The sequence below is a fragment of the Aedes albopictus genome, chromosome 3, assembly GCF_035046485.1.
Source record: "Aedes albopictus strain Foshan chromosome 3, AalbF5, whole genome shotgun sequence".
NCBI classification, from domain to species: domain Eukaryota; kingdom Metazoa; phylum Arthropoda; class Insecta; order Diptera; family Culicidae; genus Aedes; species Aedes albopictus.
The window spans coordinates 240047734-240067030 of NC_085138.1; the positions used below are offsets into that span (position 1 = coordinate 240047734).

Below are 19297 nucleotides of genomic sequence, written 5' to 3' on the forward strand. Positions count from 1 at the left end.
TGGCCTGGCCGTTTTTTTCTCTATCAGCTGCCTACTGTTGCTGTAGTCGATACTGTAGCGAACCGCCAGGTGATCGCTGTGAGAGTAGCTATCGTCTACTCTCTGGTTCGAACTACTTATTAGGCCAGGACTACAAAAAGTAACGTCAAAAATCGACTCCGCTTCGTTCAGCCTAAAAGTACTCTTGGTACCGACATTAGCCAGGTCGACATCTAGTATGGCCAGTGTCTCTAGCTCTAGCAGGATCTGACCCCGCTGGTTCGTGAAACGGATTTACCATTCGGCTCAGGCATTAAAATCACTCGCTATCACCATGGGCCATCGCCCTGTTAGTACGGTCGTCATGCAGTCTAGCATCTGCGTGAACTGCTCGATCGGCCACCGCGGAGGCGCATAACAGCTACAGAAGAAGTCTCCGTTTACTTTGGCGACCACGGAGCCCTTATAGATAGTACACATCAATTCCTGGACGGGGTATTTACCCGTCGTTCATATCACTGCACTTTTTCTGGACCCATTCGCGACCCAATTGCCGTTGTCGGCGGGTATTCGGTAAGGGTCCGCAATGATGGCGATATCCGTCCCCCACTCAGAAACCGCCTGACAATGCAGTAGCTGAGCTGTGTCACAGTTGTTCAGTTCAGCTGCGTTAGCTGCACTGTGATTTGTTCACTACGGCTTTCTTGAAGGCCAGGCACCTTGAATCACCCGTTGGATGCCTGTTGTTCACGGATTTCCCGATACAGATTAGACAAATGGGTAGACTCGTGTAGCCTTGTGCCTTATGGCCATCGGTGTCGCATCTCCTACACAGTTTGTTCCTGCCAGGGTCTTTGTAGTCGCATGACTTGTGTCCTGGTTCCAGACACCTGAAAGAAACCTCTGGTGGCTCGTGGAACGTCAAATGACATACCCACCAGCCTACCTAAATCCTCCCTACTTTAACGAACTTTTTTGCGTCCGCCACAGGTAGCTGAACCAAAGCTAACTGTGTCCCTGCCGGCCCCTTCCGTAGCCTAACGGCTGCTACGGCCACCTGCACCTCACACTGTTGTCGCAGAGCCGTGACGAGCTCTTCCGCTTCGGTGACCTCGTCTAAGTTTTTCATCTTCAGAGTCGCCTCTTGTGTGAGAGCCCTCACCTCTACCCCTTCGTCTAGGACCTCTTCCGCCAAGCTTTTGTAGGCGGCACCCTTGCGCTCCTTAGCGCGCATCAGCTCTAAGTACGTCTTATACTGCGCACATCAGCTCCCAGATCCACAAGCTTGGCGTCGCTTCGCGTCGCTTTCAAGACGTCCGAGTACTTCGACTGTTCGGTCTTGATGACGAGTACGTCGCCCTTCTCGGGCTTGACACTTTCTATTTTACGTCTTGGTTTGACGTCCGTAGCTGCCTCGACCTTCGGCTTTATCTTCTTTCTCTTCCGCTCGACCTTCGTTCAAGGGCGGTCCTCCCCTCGGTTCGGCATACTCTGTGGCTGCTGAGGTTCTACTACCGGTCGTGTGTAGTTATGAAACTATGTATTGTACACACTGTGATGGAATAGTTGGTTGCAGAACAGGTTCACCATGATCTGCGGGTTTTCCATGTGTTAGATGTAATCTGAATCTCTCATGTTGATATAAAGCTTGGAGTAGTAGATGGAAGGAAATGATTTTCATAGCCATGTTTCGTTCTATCAAGAATCATTAACTACAAAAATGTATTTAAGCATGTTTTGTCAAATGTCTCCACCTCACTCTAAACCGTATAATTTCTTGCCTGAGATAAACATTGGGCAATATTACCTTGAAATTGCAAACGGATGACATTGTAAAAGGAGTATCCACCGTTGTCAGCGCCCCTTCAGGACCCATAGAGAACAAAGTTTTCGGTTCCAAATAATATGAAATGTCATCAACCGTCTTCGCTGTTGACTCGTACCTACAATTTCCCCGGTATCCATAGCGTCATCGTCTCCGTCGTCGTTTGCACACAAATTCAAAGCTCCCATTTCCATACATCCGAGCCAAGTTGACACATTATGGCAGCCACGAAGCATCCGCTCCACATCCACATGCATCCGCACTTGAGGGCGACATCAAGATGAGAGCACTTTGAGCAAATTGGAGACAACACCAATATATATGTGAGTCACTTTGCGCAAATGTGACATCGCGTTTGACATTGTTCGTCTTTTGGATGGCCCGTTCGGATTTAGAATGTTTCTTTATCATCAAATTTCTGGCTGGTTGAGATGAGACACGGAAAAGCAAATTGCTTGTCGTCCCTGACACGGGACCGCCTTGTTAGTTGTGCCTGATGAAAATTCAAACCGAACGTGCAAATTGCTTCGTAGCTTTCTGCACACGTGGCAGATCTGTATCGCTTTCTAATACCTGGTTTTTCCTCTTGCAGGTCGTCGTGTCATCGTGTGATGTGACGTGCCCACCGTTTCTCTGGGGATGTAATGTGTATAATTTATTCCGGTACCAATTTTTCGACGTTTCAGCTTCGGGCTCAGTTAACCCAGACGTATGGATTTCACTGGTTGGTAGGTATCTACTGCTCAATCCTCAATGAGTTGTAGGCTACGTCGGAAATTTTGCGACTAACAAGCCGAGCCAAAGTTGATGGATAAAAGGAAAAAAAAAAACGGGGCGGTAGATGGGACTTGGGGGTGGCTAGAAGTCTTGCTCAAGAAATTGCCCTGAAAAAATCTCCTAATGGCGCAATCAGAACAACTTTGAACTTTTTTCTTCGCGTTCTGATGGTACTTATGACGAGCTCGCTCGTTGGAGACAGGGTCGGCTTTCTTTTTATGTAATAAATAACATTAATGAATGCCAGTTGACGATTTTGAAATAGTACACACCAAATGTTCCCAAAATAAAAATAAGATGTACCAGAAAATATACGAAAATAAGGCTTACCGCGTGAGAATGCAAGCGATGGGAAGAAATGATGATGCAATCGCTCGCCCAAGGCCACTTTATCTGAGCGAGCTCACTATGACGGTAAAATATTGAGGAATTAGCACAGGTTTACGCTGGTTCCAGGATTCCGAATTAGAAGCGTAAGTAGATTTTGCTTTAAATGCAAAATTGTTTTAAATGAAGAGAGATAATCTTCATAGAGGTCAAGACACATGTTCATAACCATCTCAAGGATGACTTTTGATTGAAAAGTGATTTAATATTTTATCATAACATATTTACAGCCGGTTCTGACCTTCCGTCTTTTTCCACAAATTTCAGACTCACTGTGACGTGTAAGTGTAGCCCATAAGTAGGAAAACCAGTAGGAGCAGGATCATTATCATAATCATAATGCTCGAGCTCAGCGCGATAAAGAGAGCAACTAAGGCTAACAGTAGTGGCACTTGGCCCATGACATGCCATTTCATTGAACTTCTCTGAATGACGGCTGACGGCCTGACTCCCTAACGCCAAAACCCATAATTGGGACAATATTCGGTAATTAGACCCCCTCTAATGGGCGGTACACCACCAGCACAACATAAAGTGCACACATTTGATACTAATGATGGTCTAGCAGCTAGATAACCGCAGTGCTTACCTCGAGGATGTGCTCCGATTGGTTTTCTCTGTCAAGCTTCCTGGCAGTAGTTGTAATTAAACCTGTAATTGGAAAGAATAATCGGTTAGTGGGTTTCGTTGATCAGCTTGGATTAAATGAGCTGTCGACTGTTTATCGAATACATGTTGTATATTCAAGGGAAATGGGGGTAAACCAAGCATTTCATGGAATAACGCCGCGGCTGCCTATTGTCGAATTCAAAGGAGAAGTAACATGTTTTCTAGTGGCATCAAAAACTTGAGTTACCCAACCGCAATCCATCTCAATACCATGATTGGAACTGATGTCATCCCTGATAGGAGCTCAGTTGAGAAAGACTATCGAAGAATAACACTCAGTAAAAGTCACTCGCACCTTCCTCTGGAGTGATTCCACAACTGTCGTTGCATGGATGAAATCCATTACAAAACGATATCTTCAGTTTGTAGTATTCACTCCTTCTTCTTCTTCTTCTTCTTCTTCTTCTTCTTCTTCTTCTTCTTCTTCTTCTTCTTCTTCTTCTTCTTCTTCTTCTTCTTCTTCTTCTTCTTCTTTTTATGACTATATGACCCCACTGGGACTTGGCTTGCCTCGCTTCAACTTAGTGTTCTTTGAGCACTTCCACAGTTATTAATTGAAGGGCTTTCTTTCCCGGGCAGAAAAGAATTACAAAAAAATTGCAAGTTTTACCATTCAAAAAGAATTACTGAATGGTAAAATTTGCCATTGGTTTGTTTGAAATAAGTGACAAAAGGGTAAAAATAATAACTGACATTGTTCTATGAAATAACTGAAGAATGTCAAATTTTGGCATTACAATGGCAAACCAAGAACAAAAAATTTAAGGTAGAGAATTGCAAAATATACCGTTATTGAGTTATTGAAAACAGAACAATAACAAAATTAGTTATTCGCCTATCAACTAAAAAAATATCAAAAGTTACCATTAGAATAATTAAAATTCAAATTTTGTCATTATGTTGTTCTTGATAAGTGCCAAACTGCGAGGGTTCATCAAACGTAGTAATCAAACGAGTACTCGTAAGAGATCAACAATATCTCACCAATTGCAAAATTTGTTATGATAGCAAACTAAGACATTCAGTAGTTATTTTTACAAATTTGATAAATGATAAGCGAATGGCATATTTTGATATGATATCATATTATGCTATTCACATGTTGTTTTAAGCTCTTCATGAAGAACTCATGAATGACAAAATAAGTTATGACAATAAAATTTGTTATTCTTTTGTTTTTGGTTTGCCATTCATCTCTACCCGGGTTACCTGCCATTGCATGAATTTGTATATTGTGAGGCAAGTACAACGATACACTATGCCCAAGGAGTCGAGAAAATTTTCCCGACCGGAACGGGAATCGAACCCGCCGTCTCCGGATTGGCGATCAATAGCCTTAACCACTAGGCTAACTGGAGACTGGAGTTTATCTTCGGTGGCAGAATGGTGATGGATTGGAACAAAGCAAAACGTAGCAGATGAAATGACAGAATGGGGAAGAAGGCCTTTGACCAACCTTGAGAGCCGCCAGTATCGAGAACCTGTATTCCTATCCGAATGAGATGGTGGTTGGAAGGAGGAACACGTGAAGACAACTAACGAAGAGCTGAGACCCGCTTGGGTCTGTCCACACTTCATAATTAAACCAACGATAAGAATCGAACAACAGATCTTTCAGATTTGAGCACCTGAGGAGATATCACGCGTACGTGTTGCGATATCTCAGTAATCTACGTAACGCTGCACGTGATAGTCCTCACAAAATTGGAACAAAGTTGAGTCGCTAAGAGTTGCAAGAAGCGGAACAATCGCTATGGGGTCTTGGACAATCGCAAGGTTTTCCTGATGACGTTGAAGCACAACAAACAATTGGGAACAAAGAAGAAAGCACGGACGGATGGACGCTGCTTCCTCGAGAACACCATCAAAGTAGCTCTAAGTAAACTACCGGCCTATAACGAACTGGACGATGAATTGCTTAAACATTCTTCACTGAGGCCGAAATGATGATCAACTTTCGGCCACTCACATTCGTCTCCCTGCAAACGTCCGACGAAGAAGCCATCAGTCTGGTCATACACCGACAAACGAAAAAACATAGTTCACGAGTAACTTGCACGCAGCGAACGAAAAGACAAAGGATTTTTCATTCATATTTGTGTACGACTGGATCAACACAAAACATGTGCTGATTCAGTGTTACACTCTCTCTCTCTTCTTGGCGTAACGTCCTCACTGGGACAAAGCCAGCTTCTCAGCTTAGTGTTCTATGAGCACTTCCACAGTTATTAACTGAGAGCTTCCTCTGCCAATGACCATTTTTGCATGTGTATATTGTGTGGCAGGCACAAAGATACTCTATGCCCAAGGAAGTCAAGGAAATTTCCTTTACGAAAAGATCCTGGACCGACCGGGAATCGAACCCGTCACCCTCAGCATGGTCATGCTGAATACCCGTGCGTTTACCGCCTCGGCTATATGGGCCCCAGTGTTACACAAATTTGCGTTAAAAATCTTTTGTCTATTCGCTCACTAAGTGAAAGTTATTTGTTGCGCTATGTACATGGAGTTTTCCGTGTAGCAGATGAGAAAATCAGGAATTCATGAATGAGCGGTCATGTAATACACACTTATGCTAGCAAAGGTGGGGTTGTGCTTCAAGCAGATGTTTCTACATCAGGACTTGCTGCCAAGTAAGCGTTATTGGATGTAATCCAGACGATGGTGGTACTTGCGAAGCCAAGCGAGCAGTCCCGAGCAGAGGAGAATATCAAATTAATAACTACGAAATAACATAACCTGTTTTTATATCTTGTTTTGTTATTGTTAACTTATCAAAGCATTGCTTCTCCATAACATATTTTGTTGGACAATCTCATTTTGTTATGATCATAGTATTAGTATACGTTCATGAAATAATATCTGAATAATATATTTTGTTGGAAAACATGTTAAGTTATTATTTTATTATTATGATTGGTCAAATATTTGATCATCAATAGCACGACAATAACAAGCTTTGATATCAAAACTGCATCACTCGAGATTTACGTTGTTTGCAGCATTTCGTGATGGAAAGCTTGTGCATATTTACTCATCAGTTTCTCTGCCTTTTCCTGGCATTACATCCCAACTGCAAATGAGTCTCAGTGTTTTATAATAATTTCGAAAGTAATAGAAACTAGAGAAATTAAAGTGCGCATTGATTGTTTGAGGGTTGAATCTCAGCTTCTTGGGTAGTGATCGATCTCAATTTTTGTCTCGATAATTATAACAATTTGAATTTGATCCGTGACAAAATTGTTCTGAGAAAAACTTTTAAAAATATCGCAAAACGGTCATTTCCATAAAAATAGTAAAATTGCCATTATCCAATTGTTTTACCCAAACGGGTTATTCAGAAAAGTAGTGTGCTTCGTTAGTCTGATTAACTTTGCAGAAGAACTTGGTCATCATTTTAAAGTTATACCAAAATGAAATTTTTTCGGTTTTTCTCGAAATAAGTGGATTGCGATAGCTATGAAAATCTTACATGTAATAGTCTTATTTCTCAACACTTTAAATTTCAAGTTATTAAAAGAGTTCAGTTAAATTTTGAAGTCAATATGTGCACTTGAAGCTGATATTCAGAGATTCCATACTTAAACATGTTGTATGAAATCGGTCAATGCGTATTTTATTCTGTCCAGTACTGTATGACCTATACATCATAACAAGTTTTGATTTTAGATTATTATTAATAACATTTCAAGTTCAAAATTTGTTATTGACACATTTTCCAAATTCACTATTATTATGTTGTTATTAAAACGAACAAAACATGTTATTAAATTCGTCTGCCAGGAACATTTTTTTGTTATGGTATTTGTTATTTTGCCGCTTATGACACGCAAGTCTATAACATAATATGTTATGTTAATAACATAAAAATAACAGACTCCTTTATGCAGTTATTTTGCCAAAATAACGCATTGTATTATGCTGTTGTTATTCCCTTCTGCTCGGGGTGATGGAATTACTTTCATCATGAAGCAATTCGCGAGTGTAAAGCCAAAACAAGGCTTACTCACGATTCCGAGAGTAAACAGTATGTGAGTTTATTCGCACCCGCCTGCCTCGTGAGTAAGAAGCAAAACAAAAACAGAAACACTCATGAGTTTTTATTCGTAAAGAACTAGTGGAGGTGCGGTAAGTGCACTTTCTTGTGGTTTTAATAGCAAATCCAGTGATTATCCAACATAAACTAATGGTTTATGCTTCATTGTTTCTAAAAAGCAGCACTGCGAGTCGTTAAAATGCGTTTTTCGTCAAAATACAAAAAAAAACTCACGAAGCTACGTGAATCACATGCGAGTGCTTGCCAGCTTCGTTTACTCACAAATAAAGAAGTGCGAGCATTCTTGGGCCCCTGTTGTTCACGAGCATGTTTGTTTTGGTTTATGTCTGCTCAACTGCAATCTTCATCATTTTCCATCTCTGCAAGCGAGACAGAGTATGGTGGCTCCAAAGAGGATGACGTGCTTGCGGAACCATATGCGACATGTGGGGAGTTGGAAAAGTGCAAGCCTCTCGGTTTAATATCCAAAATTATGGCCCATTCTGTCCAAGCGATTATCAGAAAAGATAAGGGGTTGTGCATTAATTACGTAAGGGTTTATGGGGAGTTTAAGAGTTTTACGCGCCATACAAAAATATTTTGGTTCTCATACAAAAAAATAAAGAGGAGGAATAGTGAAATCGGAAAATCGTGAAAATTTCCTTACGTAATAAATGGACAGCCCCTAAGGGAGATTTGGTTAATGCCACAACATTGTACACCATTTCAAACCAATAGAACTGAGAACTAAAAGAAGAGTTGGGAAATCTATTTGAAACATTTAGTTGGAAAACTGTAGAATGAGTTTTCTTAAAGCGAAGAGATACATATGATGGCCTGTACTAGAGTAGAAGCATCAGTTTTGACCATACTGCGTCATTCAGCCTGTTGCGATCTAAATCAGTATACATTTATTTGTTACTACTAGATCCTAGTGTAAGTAATATGATGATTGAAGCAGTGAAAATATAGAATTGAATTAAATTAGCGAGAAAAGGACGAGAGCTTGTATGATCCCAAAACTGTACCACGCTTGTGCTGTTAACGACGAGCTAGGTTTTCTTTGGTAGTGTAGTTCTTTTTTCAACAACGCGCGTCCTGAATCAACTCCCTTACATCTATTTTGGCCAGGGCGTGAGTGGCCGAAAATAGAAATCAAAGTTGAGAATACGGCCAAAACTGAAGCAGTGCTCCTATTTTGGCCAGTACCGCTTCCAGTGCAAATTATTAGATAAGCAGATTAGTATTAGATTATTTCTGCATTTTTTCTACAAAATAGAAATAAAATACTTCCATTTTGCATATTGTTAGTTTCATTGTTATATTGTCATATTATATTAGTTTTCATTTTATTGGTTATTTTAATAAAAATGATTTTCCTTAGACTGGCCAAAACCGGTGCAACGTATCCTATATAGATTTTCTGGATGACCTAGAGCCAAATTATTTATCTAATGCGAACGTGGGGTTTCGGGGGGTTTCAAAAGGGTTTCAAGTGAACTTCAGAGGACCCTTCCCGAGTTATATACTTGTCCGACAATAGTATATATGATTGCTACATGACTTAATTTGTTTATATAATCTCTTGTACAATATGTTTGCCACTCGGATTTTAAGGAGATTTAAACAGATTTCAGAGGGTTTCCAGAAATTTCCGGGTCATCAGGGCTACAGGGGGCCATTATGTTATCATTATGCTTCAACAAGCTTCAGGAAAATTTATTTCAGGTAGGTTCAGAAACTCTTCCACGAATTCCTTCAAAAAATTTCTTTGTGAACTAGAAAAACTTGCATGGATTGCTCCGACAATTCCTCCATAATTTTCTTTGGAAACTTTGGCAAAGATTCTTTCAGAAATGTTTCTAAAAAAATGTCAAGGAGTCCTACAGAAAAACTTTTACGGATTTTTTTCAAATATTCCAACAAAAAATTATTCGGAAAATCTTCCATGATTTTTATCGCATCCTTTCAATCTTTAAATAGACATTCTTTGGAAAATTCTCCAAAACTGCTTCTAAAATTGCTCCAAGATTCATGTAGGAAACCTTTAATTAACATCTTCCAAAATTGCGTTATCAGTTCCTCTAGAAAATCCTGCAGGGATTCTTTCTAAACATTTTCTTCACACTCTGTTAAAATGACTTCAAGAATTCCTTTAATAAATTTTCCAAGGATTCCTTGAGATATTTTCTTAACAATTTTATTAGAAATATCTTCAAGGATTTTTTGAGAAGTTCTTCCATGGATTGTCTTATTAATTCCGCCAGGGATTTATTCACAAGGATTTTTAGGAATACCTTCAGAAATTGCTGTTAAAGTTCCACATTGTTTTTCCCTGATTCTGCAGAGATTATTGTATGATGTCTTTCAGTGGTGTAAGCAGGAATTACTTCTGGGACTCCTTTCAGAAAATTATTTTTTATTTTCTCAGAAAATCCTCCATGATTTTCTTCGGGCATACCTGTAAGATTTTTTTTATAGATTCTTCCAGTAATTCATTCAAAAAATTGTTGTTTTGAAATGTTTCGTTGATTTTCCTACAGGAATTCATTTAGAAACTTATCGTGAGTAACATTATATTCCTCTAGAAATTCCTTCCGAAAATCGTTCAGAAATCTTAATAACCTTCTTTTTGCATTACATTAAGAACAGCTCGCTGATGTAGTGTACGATTTGGGTAAAAAATGACCCTAATACAAAAGGAGGGTTAAGGGATTTTTCCATGACTTCTTCTAAAATTCCACACTTTTTTTTTGGGAATTCCTCTTGGGTTGTGCTTTAATCCAACAATCAGTTTGGTTTAGTGGGAATAACCTTTCATAAGTTATCCTATAATTTTCATAAGACATTTTTCATAAGATCAGTGTAATGATTTTCTTACGACATTTTTGCTTCAGTGTAGGGAACTTAGCTTCAAAAGTAATTTAAATACGGAAATTATATCAGTGCCGTTCAATGTGGGCTTGATGGGAAGCGAAAAAGGAGGTTTCAAGAAGATCTATTGGAAGAAGGGGAAAATGGAAAAATTAAGGGGTATTCGGGTAAAAACATTAGAGGAACTTAGGGGGTTCATGGGAGTGTTCCAGGAGGCTTTCAAAGAGGTTTCTGAGAATTTTCAGAGATGTTTCAGGATTTTTTGGGTGGGGCTTCAGTGGTTTTTCAAAGGTCTTATGGACGTGTCTGTTGGTTTCAGGGGGTTGATGACACCGTCTTGAGCGATCTTAACGAACATTCGGCGTGTTTTCGGTCCACGGTTTGCGCATTCGCTTTAACTTAAGTTAGCCGCTTAGAACATTCATTTGCCCATCCTTAGGTTATACTATTTTTTTGTGATCCCAGGACCGAAACCACACTTGAAGTGCTTAAGGCGAAACTGGAAACATTTCCTCACTTTATGGTTTTTGATTTTTTGTTAAATAACGAAGCAATATTTTCAAAATCGGTTTTAGTACACATGTAGAGTATGGATCAAGGTATCTTCTGAATTTTTTTGTGGTGCAAAATGGTTTTCGTTTTTGCACAAAAAAAATGGTTTCTGCAAAAATGGAAAACATTTTCCACCACAAAAAAATTCAGAAGAAACCCAGATCCATTCTTTACATGTGTACTAAAACCGATTTTGAAAATATTGCTTCGTTTTATTTGATAAAAAATCAAAAACCAAAAAAATGAGAATCCTTCCAATTTCGCCTTCATGGTTTCGGGGAATATTAGAGGATTTACAGAGTAAATTCAAGCTCTTTCAGGGTTTTAGAAGGTTTCATGGGGACAAAAAAGGGTTTTCATGGTGTCTCGAAGAGTTTCAGGGAGCCTCATGGTGTTTCAGGTACGTTTTGGGGGATCTCAGTGGCATTTAAGGGCATTTAAGAAGATTCTATATAACATATAATATCAGTTCAAACAAAGTTAAGTAAAAAGAAAATCGGGTTAAGTACTGTTTCTTTTAATTTCACTTAGATTTTGCATCCTTTGACAGATACGTATTTCGACCTCAACTGTAAGGTCGTCTTCAGTGTCTTGTACTTGACTCGACTTGAGTCGTCCAATATTTCGACCTACATTGCCAGTTGCAATTTTCCACAAATCCGAGATTGTCGATTTCACATTGAATGACCTACCCTTAGTTTACGCATGGCTGTAAAAAATTAAGGTCAATGTATCCACATTTCTTGAAAAAGGTCACTATTTGAAAAAATAAATAAGAAAATTCCATGAATGGAATAAAAGAATTTTGTCTATATTTTTCCGCCAAAGGTCTGTATCAATATTTGCATTCATCAGAATTCGACTGGTTGCGTCAATGGGTCTACGTCAATTCAAGTGTTACTCTTACCACAACTCGGCCATTGTTAATGTGATAGGCTTCTATCAATGCACTTGATTCACAAATTCATCAAGAGCATTCCTTAAAAAAATCATGCGATCCTTTCAAATGTACGGAAATTTTGGGGATTTTGAGCAAAGCAGATGTTCAGCTTGCAAACTGACTATAAAATGGGCTACGAATGGTGGTTTTAATCATACGGTAGCTGACAACCAATTGTGCTTGTTGTGGACTATTTCAGCTGGAAGTAAGTGTTACAAATATGAAGTGTGTTTTGATCCTGTTGGTGATCGCTGTTGCGGTGTTTGCCGCTCCAAGCGAGGGAGAGGAGGACGCATGGACATCGTTTAAGGTACATAAAGACATTTAATTTAGAGTAGAATGGATTTTTTGAACGAAGGTGGATTCTAATGCATTTTTAGGGCCGTCATGGAAAACGGTACAACGGCACCGAGGAACACCGTCGTCGGGGTAACTTCAATATCAACAAAGCCAGAATCGATAGCCACAACAGGCGTCATGATCATGGTGGTGCATCGTTCCGCATGGGAACCAACAAGTACTCCGATATGACCCCGGAAGAGTTCGCGCAAACGATGAATGGCTTCAAGCACGGTGGTGCAGCGTAAGTAGCTCTAATTAAAACGGCGTTGCTAACTATATGGTTCCATGAAAAACTTTAGCGTGACAATTCTACCAACTACAAACGATATCCTGCATAACTACATTCAGTAATGCCAATGGAATAAAGATTTCCAAAATTATCAGATTAATATTTTGTGTGAAAATTCCAAATGAAAATTTTCTCTTTAGACAACGATTTCCATACAATAAAGAGCAATGAAGAACTCTATAACAAATTTCCTAACGATAACTGTTCATTTGATGTCTCAAAGAAAATAAAAAAATGATCAAACAATACATGAAGAAGCAACTTTATAGCTAATGGCGGTTTACTTTTGGAAATGATAAATATGGTAAATGATTGCTGAACAAAATTAAAAAAAATCATGCTAGCTGTAATTCTATTTATTTTAAAATTATTTGTTTTATTGGGCTAATATTATTTTCTTTATTTTCAACTAGCATTTTCCTCTTTTTATTTGTTCTTATTGCCCATTTTTATAACAGTCCTAACTTCAGTCTAATGAATTTAAATTTTCAGTGACCAAAGAACCAGACAAGCACGAGTTACTGTTGAAGCAACTGCAGTTACCAGCATCGATTGGAGAACTAAGGGCGCAGTCACACCAGTTAAAGATCAAGGTAAAAATCGTCCCCTTAATGCTACAACTAGGTAACTCGAAATTTGACGTTTTTGAGTTGAATATACCATTATATCAAGCTTTTTGAGCTCTATAATATATCCAAAGACCAATGGAATACGATTATAAACGACAAAAATATTCACTAGTTTCAAAACTAGGTATCTCAGTGTAGAATACAAGAACTGGGTGCTATAACTAGGTAACTGGGAAAACCATATCTATTTCCAACCGCATAGGTTAAAAGCTATCGGCTGCTAGGACATGGAAATGTTACTTGCCATTCTTTTGTTAGAAGATTGAAAATCTACTACTGTTTTTGATTTTAGGCCTTAAAACCTAAAAAAATACTTGTATTGATATAGCTAAAAACTGTGACTGTTCGTAGACGATTGTTTACGAACATTTTGAGGTGTCATGTGGTGACATAGCAGGCATCCTAGCAAAATCAGTAATTACACGTTAATTTCAATATGTGAATCCTTTTAAATTTGCATAATGCAACAAGAAAACTGAAAATAATGATATCTATAGTGGTAAAAACTAGGTATCTCAGAACATCTCCTCCATTGCTTATGTTGCGTTTTGAGTGCTATAACTAGGTAACTCGACATTTTTTTGACCATTTATTGTTTTTATCAAAGGTTTAAACCAAAATAGTTCAAAACTTTTTCTTGTAGCAGAAAGAGTAGAAGCTGAAAAAGCAATCAATGCAAAAAAAATATTATTTTAAAGTCTCCATACCTTTGGAACAACTGCATGAAAAATTGTAAAATTTTCAAAGTCGTTTTTCTCGAAACTATGATTTTCGAGTTACCTAGTTCTAGCATTAAGGGGACGAAATCATCTTAACGTTTTCTACAAACAGCACGCTCTCACTTACTAACTCCACGTACCATCAATGTCCAGGTCGTTGCGGTTCGTGCTACTCGTTCTCGGCTCTCGGAGCTCTGGAGGGACAGAACTTCAACAAGACGGGCAAGCTGGTCAACCTATCGGAACAAAACATCGTTGACTGTACTCTTTCCTATGGAAACAATGGTTGCAACGGCGGTAGCATGACCACCGTTTTCAAATACGTGAAGGCCAACAACGGAGTTGATACTACCGCGACTTATCCTTACAAGGGCGTTGTTGCAGCCACCTGCGGTTTCAACGCGGCCAACGTTGGAGCTACTGCTACGGGCTATGTGCTTCTGCCGGTGAGTGAAGCTTCCCTGCAAACTGCTGTCGCCACCATTGGTCCAGTTTCGGTTGCCATCGATGCCTCTCAGCCGTCTTTCCAGCAGTACAAATCCGGTATCTACTACGATCCGCTGTGCACCAGCACTAAGCTAACTCACGGTGTAAGTATTCTAGAGGTTGCGGACCAGGTTGACCAATGATCTTCATCATTTTTTTTCTTCCAACAGGTGCTGGTTGTTGGTTTTGGAACGGCCAACGGTACTGACTACTGGCTGGTCAAGAACTCGTGGGGCACCTCTTGGGGAGAGCAAGGCTACTTCAGGTTGGCACGTAACCAGAACAATCACTGTGGTGTAGCTTCCTACGCTAGCTACCCAACTGTTTAAAAAAACGCTTGGCGCATACTTGAGTGCCCTGAGGTCCTGTAAAAATTACCTAATTATCGTTCCCTTGAAACAGCTCTTTCGAAGTTTAGTATTCTCTAGTCGAAAGTAAAATATTGCATTTCAAATAAAACTAGAATCAATTTTATTAATTTGTAGTTATTGTTGTTTTATATCAATAAAAAACCCTGACTAAGTCTGCCCCCTCCCCTCCCCCAAACAATAGATAGACTAATATTTTCAAAAAGCACGTTTTTATATGTTCATAAGGCGCTGTCCATAAACTACGTAGACTCATTTTGGGCAATCTAAGAACCCTCCCTCCCCCTCCGTAGACTTTTGTTCATACAAGAATTTTCGAAATTTGTATGGAGCGTAGACTTTGGCCAGACCCCCCCCCATCCCCGTAAGAGTCTACGTAGTTTATGGACAGACCCTAAGTGTAGTGCAGGCAGAATTGTACCTCTTACCAATGCTTTTTTATTCAGTTCGATGCACACTACCCCGGACTTCTCAGTCCGTTTAAACTTGATCATTAGTTTAATTGTCAGCTACCCTTACACAAGTAATGAATGAAATTGGCATTGGTGATCTTCTATTTATGGGCGGGAGGTGCCTGTTACTTCCGACATCACAAGTTAATGTGGAGTAGGAGGAAATAATATTTATATGAAACCGCATGCCCTGGTTTGAGAAATGGCTACTTGGCAAAGGTTCACCTTGCAGCATGGATTGGCAGATATTCCACTACCCAACAGCGCCAGAAAACGCCCTATGATTTTAGCAATAGCGGCTCGGGTTCAATGATCTAAACGACCTCTAGTGAGAATGGAAATTGAATGAACCATACGTTCCAAACTCCTCATGGGATGTACCGCAGTTAAACGGAACTGCCAAAGTCGATGTAATTTCTCCAAATATCAGCATGCTTCTATAAAGTTTGTCCCATTATCGAAGTAGATAGATTACATGTCCGGAGCTCTGATTTTATACTTTTCATTCTATTCAGGCAGAAAATACCAACTCATTGAAAAGTTCCTTCTACCCAACGTTGAGTTCAAATAAGCCCAAATTTGGCTTTCCGAATTAACATTTCTGGCTAGGTTCGCTACAACTCGTTTTGTTTTTGACAACAATATAACGAGGAGAGCAAGAAAACTATTAACTGCTGGGTTCAAGTGGTTTACTAATTTTTACGTACAATTGACGTAGGTATTTTCTGTTTTTTTTTGTGGTCTTTGAAACAACAGCATGACTCCAAATGCAAGCTTTCTTCAGCATCGCAGCGAATCCGACGACGGAAATTCAATAACATCAAAGTGTTCACTTCATCCGTCACTCTTGTCCCACTCTTCCTCGCAACGACGCTGTTTCGTTCAGGTGAATTTCATATCGATTGGATTTCAATAGAAAGTTCTAAAATGCCTGTTTGCTACATTTTCTAGGGTAAGTACCAATGCAGTTAAACCAACTCTGGTTATACAGGGTTGAAAAATGGCTGTGGTACAAAAAGTCGAATACCAAAACATCGAATAACAAAACGAGAAAAAAATAGTTTTGACACCCAATTCTTTGGGCAATACATTAGGATTAGCCACGGTTGCAAAAATTCCGAAGCTCCCAACGAACGTGAGTTTTTGTTTTTGTCTTTTCACCACACCGCTTCTGACGTTGAAGCCCCTGTCCTTCACGGAGGCAATTGAAAAGAGAATAAAAATTCTCTCGTCGCTCACACTGGGGAGACGGCGAGGTTCAAAAGCAACCTTTTTCCTGTGACTGGCACTCAAACGACAAAAATTCACCACGCTTGCTTATGGGCGAGTCGCATTCATGTGGCCGGTGTTGACATGAAGCATCCATCAGCGCAGAGCGTGTGTTGATGATGGTGCAGTCATTACCTCCACAAAGTAGTTGAATTTTTCTGCGTTCACTTTCAAGTATCTCACAGCGGAGCTGAAAATGAATCTCAAAAGCATTCAGTTCAGCAGAAATTCATTCAATTGAATGAGATTTTTTCAACCCTGGGGTTAGCATTAGAGTGGTTCACTGAACAGCACAAACCGCTCATTATTTCATTCGCAATTATAATCATGTTATCATCTGCCGTAATCCTGAAAAGTGACGTAGAAGTCATTCAAAATTTCGACGGATTTTGGTATATACACGCAGAGAAATAATTTGAAAACACAATTGAAATCTTTATAATAAGGCACTACTCTGTCTTCAACCAGAGCAGAAGTTGCACATACTGAACTATCACTAACATGAGACAACGGACAACACACGAAACACCCAGGGCTACAGTGGAGAATTTTCCATTTGACGAAAAGTTTTCACCGACTGAAGCGGGAATCGAGCCTACACTCTGAGGCTTACGGAAACGGCCAGACAACTGACGCCCCCGGCCGCACGACCACGAAGCACCATTCTAGTTCGAATCAACCGATTTTACAGTTTACTATTAGGGGCTGTCCATAAACCACGTGGTCATTTTTTTGGGCCTTTCAACCCCCCCCCCCCCCTCGCGTGGTCATTAGTCCATACAAAAATTTTTATTTGTCCATACAAAATGGTCATTGGCCGAACCCCCCCCCCCCCCCCCTTATGACCACGTGGTTTATGGACAGCCCCTTATAGCGACAAAGTGATTTCTACACACTCAATCCTGAATTGCCTGTACGGTACTATTTTTACGAAAATAGAACAGCAGAACGATTTCGGTAGTTACGGTAATCGATTTTACTGAAGTTCAGTACACTAACTGTCAAAAACTGGTGCAAAAGGTAAACAATTCATTATTGCTGTATTCAGCTGTTCTATTTTCGTCAAAAAATTACCGAACACGGTATTCGAAATTAAGTGTGTAGTTTAAACTGAGCTGTTCCAATGTTTGATAATGCAAATATTTTTCTTTGCAGAATTTTTTTTACAGTTTGTAAGAACAAATAGAGATTTGGTAGTTTCAACAAAAAAATCATGACTTTTGAAATGACTTTTGAAAACGAATGAATTTTTGTCGCTTAAAAAGCCGGAATGTGATCGTGTTGATGATGGCAGCTCCTGAGGCAGATCTTGAGGCAGCTCGGAAGCCGTGTGTCTAGGCAAGCGGATGAAATGCAAGGATGGGAACACTCACTTGCAAAGAGTTACACTCACTTGCAGATTTCTCTGCTCAGAAGCGCGCAATCAAGAAACGATGTATGGACGACTTTTTTCTTGTAGTTCTGTCTAAACTTGATGATTTTGTGGCTATATCGGTCTTTTTCTACTCAGAGGATAAGGGAGTAGAGATCAAAGTGGATAATGAAATGATAGATATGATAGTATTCGCTAGGTTGCGAACAAGTATGAAAATTTTTATAGAAGGTGAAATTAGGCAACTAGGCCATGTATTGAACGAATACATCGAATGCGTGAAACTTCTGTCGTACGACCTGTGCTTTTGAATAGATCGGCTTGGTTGGTAGTTCATACCACCTTACCAAGACAAGAAGCTTAAAAGTTTGTATAATACATATAAATCTGTATAGGGTATGTGTTTCATCAGTAATCTCACGCTCCCATATTCATCCTATTTGAAAACAAGCGATTACGGCACCGATTGATTCCGTTCTTCTTGTTTTCATGCGAGAGACGAACCAGCCAAGGGCTGAAAGTCTCTCTAATAAAGACAAATCAATCAATCAATTGTTTTCATGCGTGCTCACTCCTAACGAAAATACAAAAATAAGAAACAAAGCAAACAACGCTTCAATCCTTTTTTTCGTAGGATGAAAATGGGAACCCCATGCTTAATAAGGGAACCAGTACCCTATATGGCAGGGCTGCCCAACGTACGGCCCGCGGGCTGGATCTGGCCCGCGAGGACATTTTGTGCGGCCCGCGGCACGCTGGACAAAAATGATAGAATTTAGCCCGAGATATTATTATTCTGAATATTTTCCTTTTTTCAATGGAAATGTATTTTAATAATTCAAAAAAATAAAATTACTTTTTAGAGTATAATTTGTAAAATTTTTAAAAATATGAAAGCATTTGGTTTGAGTGTCCTACAGAATTGAAGTAAAAGATTCTTAACAATAAAACAATGTGTAATGTGAAAATTAGCCCGATAAGATTGTAAAACATAATAGAAAGATTACGCCATAAACTTAATTTAGGAAAACATGAAAAATTGAATCACAACTTTTGAAGCTATCAGAGATTTTTTTGTGCCATTCAATAGCTCTGTCTGGTACTACATTGAAACATATTATTGAAACTTCCTAAATACTTTGTCAAGCTCCAATATTCTGCAAGAAATCAAAAAACCTTTCAAATTTCATTAGAAACATTAAACTGCAAAAAAAAAATATTTTCTATTATTAGCCATTGTTATTACCGCTGGGCAGACAAATCTACACCCCTGCGAATGACGTTCGCAAAGAGATGACATCTGCCAAGTCAACGAAGGAGGAAAAAGAAGAC

The 19297-nt window shown here is 39.4% G+C and overlaps 2 protein-coding genes across 8 annotated transcripts in view; one reads left to right on the forward strand and one right to left on the reverse strand.

The window, feature by feature from the left end:
• LOC109409390 (fat-like cadherin-related tumor suppressor homolog) overlaps positions 1-19297 on the reverse strand; it is a 1285617-nt gene that overhangs the window by 261722 nt on the left and 1004598 nt on the right. For all 7 annotated transcript variants that reach the window (XM_062859767.1, XM_062859766.1, XM_062859763.1 and 4 more), the window contains one exon: positions 3558-3619. In XM_062859767.1, coding sequence (XP_062715751.1) covers positions 3558-3619 — 62 coding nt within the window. The remainder of the gene's footprint in view (positions 1-3557; positions 3620-19297) is intronic.
• LOC109415890 (procathepsin L-like) lies at positions 12189-14982 on the forward strand. Its single transcript, XM_029868519.2, has 5 exons — positions 12189-12349; positions 12420-12622; positions 13163-13263; positions 14172-14608; positions 14675-14982. Exons 1-5 carry the CDS (start codon positions 12260-12262, stop codon positions 14831-14833), a joined length of 990 nt encoding a protein of 329 aa, XP_029724379.2. The 5' UTR covers positions 12189-12259; the 3' UTR covers positions 14834-14982.